Source organism: Crocodylus siamensis, chromosome 3 (assembly GCF_052110815.1).
Source record: "Crocodylus siamensis isolate JL-2025a chromosome 3, ASM5211081v1, whole genome shotgun sequence".
NCBI classification, from domain to species: Eukaryota; Metazoa; Chordata; order Crocodylia; family Crocodylidae; genus Crocodylus; species Crocodylus siamensis.
The window spans coordinates 204,042,058-204,054,609 of NC_143397.1; the positions used below are offsets into that span (position 1 = coordinate 204,042,058).

The 12,552-nt window shown below is 40.1% G+C and overlaps 1 protein-coding gene across 1 annotated transcript in view; it reads left to right on the forward strand.

Moving 5' to 3' along the window:
- HNF4G (hepatocyte nuclear factor 4 gamma) overlaps window positions 1–11,952 on the forward strand; it is a 28,516-nt gene extending 16,564 nt beyond the window's left edge. The window contains exons 6-10 of the mRNA XM_090040200.1: window positions 1,336–1,423; window positions 6,950–7,102; window positions 7,257–7,493; window positions 7,947–8,069; window positions 9,283–11,952. Coding sequence (XP_089896326.1) covers window positions 1,336–1,423; window positions 6,950–7,102; window positions 7,257–7,493; window positions 7,947–8,069; window positions 9,283–9,401 — 720 coding nt within the window. The 3' untranslated portion in view covers window positions 9,402–11,952. The remainder of the gene's footprint in view (window positions 1–1,335; window positions 1,424–6,949; window positions 7,103–7,256; window positions 7,494–7,946; window positions 8,070–9,282) is intronic.
- The last annotated feature ends 600 nt before the right edge of the window (window positions 11,953–12,552 follow it).

Here is a 12,552-nt window from a genome sequence, read left to right on the forward strand (position 1 = left end):
TGACTTGCTTTAGTAGCCTAGGCTGGCATGAAGGAACTGGAAAAAAACTAGATTGCTGACTAAGAATCTGCTTTTTTTAGAGTAAAAGTCTACCTTGGAACAGATCTTAGTCTGGTTCTTTACAAAATCGAACCTACATTTAAGACCACAGAAATATTTCTCAAACTCTAAAACTACCTCACAAAACCTGATCCTTTCTCAGGTGCTCCTGTATATATGATAACCCTTGGCTGCATTTAGTTACCATTTATGCTGCAAAGAGTTTGTACAACTCTTCCTGACCTCAGAAGCAACCAGGTTTACAAACAACAAAACAAACAAAAGATGTGTTAGGTCTGTTACAGCTGAGATTCTGAAAGTTTCTTCATTTGAATTCTGTTTCTTCACCCAGCTTTGAACATCTCACACTAAAATCACAAAAGGCAAAAAATGTATTTGCATAATGGAAAAAGAAAAAAATCCATAAGAAAATAGGTCTTTCTGCCAAGGCTCTAGAAGGTCATTATAAACAATGGAATGTAAATAGAAAATGTAAAATGTTAAACTAGTGAGCATTTTTTAACTGCCTTCCTGGTATGAATCAGGTTTCTTCTTTATTGACTATAAGAAAGATGCTTTGTTTTATAAGTTTTGCCAGGATTTCCTTACCCATATACCACAGCAAAATTAGCCTGTTTGACTGCAATACTAAATGGTTTTCTGTTATTCTTACAGGCATTCTATTTTTAGTGTTGTGTGTGGTGTTTCTTAGTTGTTTACTTATTAAGAATTAGCAGTTGTAGCAAACCTCTTTGTTGGTTGAATTGCCCATTTACTTCAGGTTCTCTAAAAGCTAAAATGAGAGGCCTTGGAGCTAGTGAAATTGCCTCAGTAGAAGGTAGATCCATGGTACTTTTATACTTTGGAGATGTAAGACAGGTCAAGTATCTTTGGGATAACCGATTCAGGCTGAGCAAAATGCAGTAGTGTATGGTAATACTTGCCATAATAAAGCATGATAACCTTATTACTACTACCTCTGATATAGACATAAAATTCAAGAGTTAACTTATATGTAAAGGAAAGGGAGATTATGAAACTGAGGTTTTATCTTGTATTCAGTGATAAACTTCAAAATCATATACCATGTTCAAATCCAGTTTATTTATAATGCTCAGTGATAAAAGTTACATGTTTTAACAAAATTACAGTGAAGAACTATGTTAATGTTATTAAAAATGAAAATAAATGCATTTTAAATTGTAACTGGGATAGTGTATTGACTATGGTGCATTTTTCATTTTAGCATTAATTTATTTTTCTGCTGATTCTTTTATTTATTTATCTTTTTTAAAGGTTGCCTTATTAAGAGCACATGCTGGGGAACACCTGTTGCTTGGAGCAGCAAAACGGTCCATGATGTACAAAGATGTTTTACTTTTAGGTAAACATTTATTTTGTTTAAATTAAGAATACTGTTTTATACTGCATATAGGCTTGGCAGATTTCAATTTTTATTTTTTAATAATATTAGTAGGTAAAATGAATGTTTATTTTTTAAACATTTATTATGATTTTTATCAATTTAAATGTTCAGGATTGAATGAAATTAAAAGTGTGGGAAGCAGACCATTTAGTAATAATAATAGTTTCATAGTTTCATAGTTTCTAGGGTCAGAAGGGACCTGAGCAGATCATTGAGTCCTACCCCCCTGCCATGGCAGGAAAGAGTACTGGGGTCAAATGACCCAGCAAAGTGTTCATCTAGCCTCCTCTTAAAGACCCACAAGGTAGGAGCCAGAACCACTTCTCTTGGAAGTTGGTTCCAGACCCTAGCCGCCATGACCGTGAAGTAGCGCCTCCTGATATCTAACCTAAACCTACCCTCTGCCAGCTTGTGACCGTTATTCCTGGCCACTCCTGGTAGTGCTCGGGGGAACAGGGACTTCCTCAGTGCCTGCTGACCCCCCCCGACTAGTTTGTAACAGGCAACTAGATCCCCCCTCAGCCTTCTCTTGTGGAGGCTGAACAGGTTCAGGTCCCGTAGCCTCTCCTCATAGGGCCTACCCTGCTGCCCCCTGATCATGCAACTGGCCCTCCTCTGGACCCTCTCCATGTTGTCCACATCCTTCTTGAAGTGCGGTGCCCAGAACTGGATGCAGTACTCCAGCTGCAGCCTGACCAGTGCCGCATAGAGGGGAAGTATCACCTCCTTGGACCTGCTTGAGATGCATCTGTGGATGCATGACAAGGTGTGGTTGGCCTTCCTGACTGCATCCCAACACTGCCTGCCCATATTCATCTTGGAGTCAGTGATGACTCCAAGATCCTTTTCTGCTTCTGCACTGACAAGAAGGGAGTTCCCCAACCTGTAGGTATGGTGCCGGTTGTTCCTCCCCAGATGCATCACTGCCCTTGTCAGTGTTGAATCCCATCCTATTCTCATCCGCCCACCCCTGTAACCTGTCTAGGTCTGATTGCAACCTATTCCTCCCTTCTAGTGTGCCCACATCCCCCCACATCTTAGTGTCATCAGCAAATTTGAACAGGGTGCTATTTACCCCCTCGTCCAAGTCGCCAGTGAAGATGTTGAACAGCGCAGGCCCAAGGACCGAGCCCTGCGGAACCCCACCGCCCACGTCCCTCCAAGTTAAAAATGACCCATCCACTACCACTCTCTGGGTGTGGCCCTCCAGCCAGTTGGTGACCCATTTGACTGTGTGGGTGTCGACACCACAGTCCCCCAGTTTCTTAATGAGAATGGGGTGAGAGCCAGTGTCGAAGGCCTTCCAAAAGTCCAGGAAGACTATGTCCACTGCTACCCCTGCATCTAAGGATTTGGTGATCTGGTCATAGAAGGCCACCAGGTTGGTCTGACAGGACCTGCCGCTAATGAACCCCTGTTGGTTGCCCCTAAGCATAATCTCCCCTGCTGGCCCCTCATGGATATGTGCCAGAATAATTTTCTCAAAAAGCTTGCCCTGGATCGAGGTAAGACTAACTGGCCTATAGTTTCCCGGGTCCTCCTTCCTCCCCTTTTTGAAGATGGGAACCACACTGGCCCTCTTCCAGTCCTCTGGCACCACACCAGAGCACCGTGAGTGCTCGTAAAGCCATGCCAGGGGTCCCACAATGACCTCAGCCAATTCCCTCAGTACTCTAGGGTGAAGATCATCTGGACCGGCTGATCTGAATACATCCAGTCCTTCCAGAAGTTCCCTCACTAACCTTTGGCCTAGGTGCACCTCCCCTGGGATCTAAGAGGGGCCCAGCAGGGGGTGGTGACTGTTCCGGTTCCTGCTTATGAAAATGGAGGCAAAGAAATCATTAAATATTTTGGCTTTGTCATCTGGTGTGACGACCAAATTTCCCAGCGTGTCCTGCAGGGACTCCACATTAACCGGATCCTTCTTTTTGCCTATGTATTTAAAAAAGGACTTTTTGTTGTCCTTGATCCAGGAAGCTAGTCCCAGTTCCATCTCCGCCTTGGTCTTCCTGGCTGCCCCCCTGCATCCCCGAGCAACTGCAGTATAGTCCTCCCTGGTGTTGGCCCCTCCCTTCCATTGGGTGTATGCCTCTCTTTTGCTAGTTTTTAATAGTATACTGTTAAAAAACTTTATAAAATCACATGTCAAAATATTAAAAGTAAACTTTCATAAATCAATAAATGCATACCTACTTCAAATCGTTCTGTTTATTTGGTAGCACATTCATACCAGGCTGGAACCTGCACTCTCACAGAAGACAGTACAGGGGCAGGAGCCAGGGTAGGGGCTGCAGCCTGAGGCTGCTGGTGGTGCTCACTCTAGGAAGAGGCTTATAAGGGGACTCCTGGCTGTCAAGTGCTACTGAATGCCCTGGACACTGCACTGCGTGGGAGACAGCGGCTGCCCAGCCCAGCTGAGGGGCAGTCCAGCCCCTTGACAGTCATAGTCTCCTATTCATTCAGGCAGTGCAGGGGCAGCAGGTGAGCCCCAGGAGCACCCCCATGGGACCAGGTCAGGATCTGCAGGAGTTTGGTGTCTTCTCCCAAGCATTCAGGAGCCAGGTCAGGCTAGGCTTGGTGGGAGGTTGGTGCCTGATCACTGCCTGGGACCTGGGAAGAGTGAGCAGCCAACAGCACCAGTTCCCAGGTGCCTACAGCCATTCCCCTTGGCAGCAGGCCCCCATAGCAATGTCCCTGCTTCCATGCTTTGTCGCCAGTAGCTGGCATCCAACCAACCCTCAATGCCAGGATTGCCCTCCAAGCATGCCCCAGTTCCTGTGTGGGTAGTGCTGGGGTTCCTCCAACCCTGCCTGCAACAACTCAGGCCTGCACTGTTCAACATCTTCATCAGCGATTTGGACGAGGGGGTAAAAAGCACCCTGTTCAAATTTGCTGATGACACTAAGATGTGGGGGGATATGGGCACACTAGAAGGAAGCATCAGGCTACAGTCAGACCTAGACAAGTTACAAGGGTGGACGGATGTGAATAGGATGGGATTCAACATAGACAAGTGCAAGGTGATGCACCTGGGGAGGAACAACCGGCACCATACCTACAGGTTGGGGAACACTCCCTCTTGTCAGCACAGAGGCAGAAAAGGATCTTAGAGTCATCATTGACTCCAAGATGAACATGGGCCGGCAGTGTGGGGAGGCAGTCAGGAAGGCCAACCGTACCTTGTCATGCATCCACAGATGCATCTCGAGGAGGTCCAAGGAGATGATCCTCCCCCTCTATGCGGCACTGGTCAGGCTGCAGCTGGAGTACTGCATCCAGTTCTGGGCGCCACACTTCAAGAAGGATGTGGACAGCATGGAGAGGGTCCAGAGGAGGGCCAGTTGCATGATCAGGGGGCAGCAGGGCAGGCCCTATGAGGGGAGGCTACGGGACCTGAAACTGTTCAGCCTCCAAAAGAGAAGGCTGAGGGGGCCTGCTATAAACTAGTCAGGGGGGATCAGCAGGCACTGGGGGAGTCCCTGTTCCCCCACGCACTGCCAGGAGTGACCAGGAATAATGGTCACAAGCTGGCAGAGGGTAGGTTTAGGTTAGATATCAGGAGGTGCTACTTCACGGTCAGGGAGGCTAGGATCTGGAACCAACTTCCAAGAGAAGTGGTGCTGGCTCCTACCCTGTGGGTTTTTAAGAGGAGGTTGGATGAACATCTTGCTGGGGTCATTTGACCCCAGTATTCTTTCCTGCCATGGCAGGGGGTCGGACTAGATGATCTACTCAGGTCCCTTCCAACCCTAGAAATTATGAAACTATGAAACTGCTGTGTGTATGTGTGTGTGTGTGTGCACGCGCATAATTGCAGTATCCCCTGTCCCAGATTTCCTTACCCTATCCCAGAATTTTTCTTTCCCTTATGTCTCTTTTCTATACTTTTCTATTATTACTGATGGAAATACGTATTTGTCAGTCTGTGAATGTGAGGTGAAATTGACATTTCTCTATGTTTAGCAATAAAAGTAGAATCCTGCCAAGCCTGGCGATATGTTACTTATTTTACTAACTACTAGGGAATCAGCTTCCCAATAAGCAGCATGCTCAGTTAACCTGGGAAACTGCCATAGCATAATCAGCATGATTCATGCCAGTGATTCCAAACAATTTGCAGTGACAAACTTACATTGTCACATGCCATGCTGTATGTAAAGCATGGGCAACTGCAAATTAAATTTACTGCTGTCCTATTGACACCAGAAGCCTGAGCATGCTTAGTACTTTCAAGTGATGTCCTTACTCTAGTAAAATGTGTGCTACAATTGTTCCATGTCGTAACACACTAGCAAGCTTTATCTAGGTTAGTAATCTACGTGGTACTTGGTAATCTTTTCGAAAACTTTCCAGAGGTCCCCAGAAAGCATCTTCATGTGGGCCAGGGTGTAGAAAAGAGGGGGCCTTGGGCAGTGATTCTCAGCCTTTTTAAACTTGAGGCACCCTGGATAGACCCCTAAAAAAATGCCAGTGGTTAAGGTATTGCAACTGGTCCCCCCCGCCCTTTAATACCTGTATACCTCATGGGGCTAGAATCTATTCTACTGAGAGGGTACCTAATCTTCCTCAGGGAACAGGGAGGGAACAGAATCTTCCTCAGTGTGTGTACATAAAGCCCTACTACCTCCTTTATTACTTTACTTGGAAGATGTCCCAAAAATGGCTTCCTTGTATACAATGAGGAAAAAAATCATTTTTAAATGCAAGTTATAGGAGTATCTGAAAAATTTAAGCCAAGGAAAGTCACTATTATGTGTTTAAAGGAATGTGTACTGAATAGTATCCTTTATCAATACAGTGAAGTATTGAATAGTACCACTTTTCAGACAGAAGTAAGCATTTTATTTCTGTCTAGACATTTGCTCACATTAACTTCAGCAGGATCAGGATTTAACCAATTTATATTTTTCTTATTAGTATCATCCATAATGATTGGGATGCTTCAAATATATAAGGCTATCTACCAGAAATAAGAGCCCATAAAGCTATTACTTGCTGTATTTCTTCTAAATAAACTAGAAGCAAAAATTTTTAATATTTCAGTGAATTATAATATTTCCAATGACCACATTTCAAAGTGGCCTTTTCTGGCTCTTAAAACTGTGCATACAGTTTTCCGGAAGATTTATTGCTTCTACTGGATCAAATATGCCAAGATAGACTTGTGATAGAAGGCTAATTGGAGGACAAACAAATTTGTGCATATAATGTAGGTTTTGATCCCACAGTCACTTCTACTATTTAGTAAATGTATGTATAATGAAGTATTCACCTTCATAAATGCTTACAGGATCAGGCTTGTAATTTGCACATATATATTTAAATGTAGTTTTGTTGAGAGAATTTCTGCTATAAAAAATTAAATGTGCAAACATTTGGTTATCTAAAATGTAAAAGCTGATTTTGAAAATTTGTTCCAAAAAGCTCTTTAGATTGAAAACTTTATGTAATATCAATTTATAAATGAGTATATTTCTTTTCAAGGTAACAATTATATAATCCATCGCAACAGTTCCGAAGTAGAAATCAGCCGAGTGGCCAACCGGATTCTAGATGAACTAGTCCGGCCATTCCAGGAAATCCAGATAGATGACAATGAGTATGCTTGCTTGAAAGCAATTGTGTTTTTTGATCCAGGTACAGTTTCCAGAAAGTCTTTCAAAATAATTGTTCCAATACTGATACTGAAAATTGTCATGATGATGTAACATTTATTTGCATATTATATGTATCTGAACAAAAAATGGCCATTCCATGAATTTGCCTTACCTTGAAGTATTTTCTTTTCAAGATGCAAAGGGACTCAACAATCCATTAAAGATTAAGAACATGCGATTCCAAGTCCAGATAAGTTTAGAGGATTACATTAATGATCGTCAATATGACTCCAGGGGAAGGTTTGGAGAACTTTTGCTTCTGTTACCTACACTCCAGAGTATCACCTGGCAAATGATTGAGCAAATACAGTTGGTCAAACTATTCGGAGTGGTGAAAATTGACAGTTTGCTTCAGGAAATGTTACTAGGGGGTGAGCATATCACTATTATCATATTATACTCCATATGATATTAATATGTTAAACACTTTGGGTGGGTGGGGGGAACCCATGAGATTGCTCAGGCTTAGTGGGAATGAATAAAGATTAGCTGAAGTCACTTAGGCTCACTAGTCATGGTCTTACAGTTTCAAGGTGCACTGTGTCCTCAGGCATACCTGTCTGCCTGAGTATATCTTGATAAGGGAATCATTACAAGCTTAATGAAATCCACTGTTAATACAACTCAAACAATGAACACAAACATGGTACTTAATATGGATGAAGTCTTGCTAAATTGTTTAATGAATACCCCAAAACAACCATTCAAATTAGCAATCAAAAGAATATTTACCTAATGGAACTGTAATTATCACAGTATAGATTACACACTGTAAATAGCAATGTCTTTATTTGAGCTAATATACGTTCATATTATTTTTGCAGGCATTTCTAATGATGCTAGTCATATTCATCATCCAATGCATCCTCATTTGGCCCAAGATCCATTAACTGGCCAAACTATCCTCATAAGTCCAATGTCCGCCCCTGTACATACAGAACAGATCTGTAAGTAGTTGCAATTTAGTTTTTTATTACAAAAATGTCACTGTCAGGTTGAAGCAACTGCCAAATTCACTAAAAGAGTAGCCTATTAATGCTAGTGTTATTTTTTTTCATCATATTTCCTGGCATGTAAATAATCATACATTAAAAATACCTGTAGGCTAAGTACAGATAGTCAAAAAGCCTGAGGCTGAATTATTCAATCTTTGCAGGTTAGTCTAAAATGCATAGATTGAACTGATAAACAAGTGAACAGATATTCACCTTTTGATTCTGGAAATGTAGCCACATGCCTGCAGTGGCCCAGGCCAGAAGCCAGGCAATGCTAGAGCATGCCTCCCTGCTTGGCTGGGGCATACAGTTTTGGCCAAAGTTAAACCACCAACCCTGAAAGGGGAGGCTTGCAGGGGAGGTGCAAAGCATTTTTGGATGCTAGGAGATTGTGAGTTAACTTGGATCCGTAGGGGTCTGGGACAGAAGTTCAATACATTGATTTAACCTCAGTCAGTTAAGTTTGATATTTAGGGACCCACCGATTCAGCAGATTTCACAGATTCTGCAAAATCTAGCATTGCCTGTGATATCCAGGCAATGCTGCAAAATCCACAGAATTCATGGTGGGGGCAGAAATAAAATAAAATTCTTACTGGGAGGGGGAGAGGGAAAACAGTGCTGCCCGCTCTAAGGTATGGGGGTTGGGGGGGGAGGGAGATTCTGTGCTTTGCTTGTGAAATGGCTGCCCAAGCAGCCTCTGTGAATTACATACTTTCCTACTGATAGTACATCCATCTAGGTTTATCTTAAATGGGTTTTGGCCATTTTGAAAATTATTTATGTGCACTGAACTTCTGTTGTGTTACAGATTTGAACCGGTTTCCGATCACTTACACCATTTTATGTGTAATGTCTCTCCTTAATACTGTTATGTTATAAATTTGAGCCAGTGTCTGATCAATTATACCAGTTTATATTTAATTTCTGTCCTTAGCCATAGAAACAAGGTACTAAGCAATATATTTTGGTTTGGTTTTAGCGTAAAACACTTGACACTTTTTAATATTATCATGGGTGAAATGTTGATTTAAAAAAATAATATGTACCTCATGAGACTAATGCAGAAATTTACTTTTGTAGGCTATAGCAATATGTGCATCCTAAGTATGTATAGAGATTAATTAAGATTATAATACATAATTTCCCCTTAATTCTTTTTCAGCAACTCCAGAAACTCCATTGCCATCCCCTCCACAGGGCTCTGGACAAGAATACAAAATGTCTACAAATCAGGCTACGGTCATTGCACATCAATCTATTTTGAAACAAAAGCCATTGTGATAATGTTTCTTTTTTTTTCTTTTATATGCACTGTATAAATTTTTAGGACACCTGAACACTGGAAATCTCAAGATAATAAATTATATCTTGTTCTGTTTTAAATCTTAGAAAGCAAAGCACACTATGCAGATCATACTGCAGAGTACACACACACACACACACACACACACACACACACACACACACACACACGGTTAACATTTTTGGATCATTTAATTGAACAGGTTCATTTTTTATTTTACATTTGTAGTTGTCATTTGTTATTTTAGATATGTACATACTTTCTTCATTGAGATGTGATTCTGATTTGAGCTTATTTAGCTATGAATGGTAGACTTGAAAGTGTGGGTTAAGAAAACAATAGCCAAGATTCTGTAACAATTATCAGAGCAGGATTTTAAACAGAATATATGAATTAAAGTGAAAGTACTTAATGGAAGCAAGTCCTGATTTATTAACAACTCCTAAAGTGGGGAAATCATGCCCCTGATAAACAGCCTCAGCTTAAGAATTAAATTTGTTGAATAACAGCTGTCATGTTTACCTATCAGTTTGGATGATCATGGTAAAAATGAGAAAGCCAGCAACATAGAGAAATGAGCAAAAAACCCCAAACAAGCAAACCATGAAATGTGTGTTTGTGAATCTTATTTTATTCTGCACGTGCACTATGTTTATGTAGCTAATTGGTTAGTATGCAAATTGTTGGTCTATGATCCACAGAGGTACATGGTCTATAGGTTTCAACTGAAGTGGTTGGGTTGGTACAAGCTGTAGCAGACCATGTTTTTAGTTTTGTCAGTTCCCAGTTAAAACTGTGACATTTTGCCTAAGACAGTGGCCATCGAGCAAGTATGCAGCTGGGCATTCATCCAGAACTGGAATGTCAGTGAGCTTCTATCAGTTGTGATGAGTCCCCACTTCTGTGAAGGCTGTCACCTTGCGTAACACAACAGAAACTGAACTCAGGGCCTCTAAAGCTATCAGCAGGAACTGCTGTAGCTTAAGCTAAAGAGGTAAACTTCTATTGCTAGGACCTGTAACAATGGGTAATCCTCCATAGCTGAACACAGAGGGGGATCTGTAACATACTGACCAGTGGTTACATTTGCACACAGTTAGTATATAATGTGACCCTGTATTCACTGGGATTTAAAGAGACTGTATTTTGCTGCACTGTCATTCAGGAAACAACATCACAAAAATACCACTTTGCACAGTCTGGTTATTCCTAATAGCAGTGATCATTTTTTTTCTATTTAATGGAAACTTTCTCTTCATAAACTGTTAACTAGAAATTGAAAATGCAAAGAACTAAATAATATGGGTTGTTAGATTATTTTAATGAAATTGCACATTAGAGTCAGATATATGGTTTGCTCTGGCTATAGGTGCCTTCATTTATTTTAGCATCAGAAAACTATGTCACCATCATGGTGCCACTAACTTGATGCATAGTAAAACAGTATATACCCATCCTTAAAAACTTACAGTCCCTTTTGTGCAGACAGCCACAAAATAATATAATGTAGGAAAAATTAATTGTTGATTTGAAAATGTCTAAAGTTTGAATGAGTTCACATAGCACCAAACAAAATATATGTTACTTTATGGTGTTTGTAGTTATTTTATAAACTGCAAGCCTTTTTAAAACTATTTTTTCTCTGTCTACTGGATATTTTGCATTTTTTATGAAAGAGCATATAGTAAATTGCTGTATGGAACAGTAAGAACTCCTTGTTCTTCTCTTTTTTGATATGTATTCTTCATTTTTTGTTAGCAGAATAATAAATTACTAACAGTGGCCTTGAATATACTTCTGTTAATGTTAAGAAATTCAACATTAATTTCAGTGGAGCAGGACTATTTGCTTTGCATGCATAGAGAAAAAATTATGAAAAAAATTAGAGCCTGTTCCTGATTGGTACTGACCCATATAACTCCCATTTAAGTGATTGCACTTATTCCTGAAGCCAAGGCGACCAATAGCAAAGCTCCAAGCACTTCTATAGGAATAAGATCTGGTCTACTGTCTTAAGGCTCTGCATATTTCACAACTGAAGTCTCACCCTGTTTTGGTTTGTTCTTTAGTTTCCCAAAATATATTTTTTTGAATCCTCATATAACTGATACAGAACCAGACTTTGAGCTTTGTTTTTACACTGTACTATATACAGAGTATGTACAGTAAAACATTTTCACACACTGCCAAAATACTTGATTAAAGCATGTAACATAGCATTTTGTCTTTCTAAAGGATGTTATCTGTTTTATGCAATATATTACATTGTCAAATAAGACTGTCACTACTGTAATTTATTGGGAAATGCTGATTTATTTTATAAAAGTTACATTATTTTTGTAAACTTAATTATGCAAAATCAAAAATGATTACCTTTGTTAAGCATTAAATTATGCTAAAATGAAACCTATGTTTGAATGATATGTTTGTCTGGTGAGCATGCAGGATAGAAATAGTTGCTGGAAAAGTTTCCAAACTGTTTTTCATCAGTGCTCAATAAACAGATATGAAATGTATGTGTATGCCAAATCTGCCTTCTGGGCATTTTTTGGACTATTTATATACTTTCATGTAAACAAAGACAGTGTTTTATATTGCTTTACAAATAATTACCCAAAAGATAGCAATCTGCATCTTTGCAGTGTTCAAATTGAATTAAAAATATATGATGGTAACATTTTAGGTGCTTGCTAAGCACCACATAGCCATAGTTTTGATTTTTTTAAATTCTAACTCAGAAAAGAATTCACATTAATGCTTAAATCCATCTGTGCTTAAATGTATGTATTTGTTAAACAACCATTTTGATATACAGATGGGTTCACAAAGTTGGGCCTTTTTTGCTTTACAATCTATGGACTTGAAATTACTTGACTGGTTTAATTTTAACCGTTTAATGATAGCACATTTTTAGTAGTAGATGTTTAATTTTTTTAAAGATTACTTGCAACATAATGTATTATGCAATCAGCATCTGCTTGCCTTGGGCAAACTGTTCAACAGTTTGTCTCTCTCAGATGGTTTCTTTTTCAGTTGTTTTTGCAGGATCTGGAGTAATTTGAAGTGTAGAACTGCAGAAGAAAGCTGATTGTGTGTATTTAGGGGCGACTGAACTTAGATTTTTGAAGT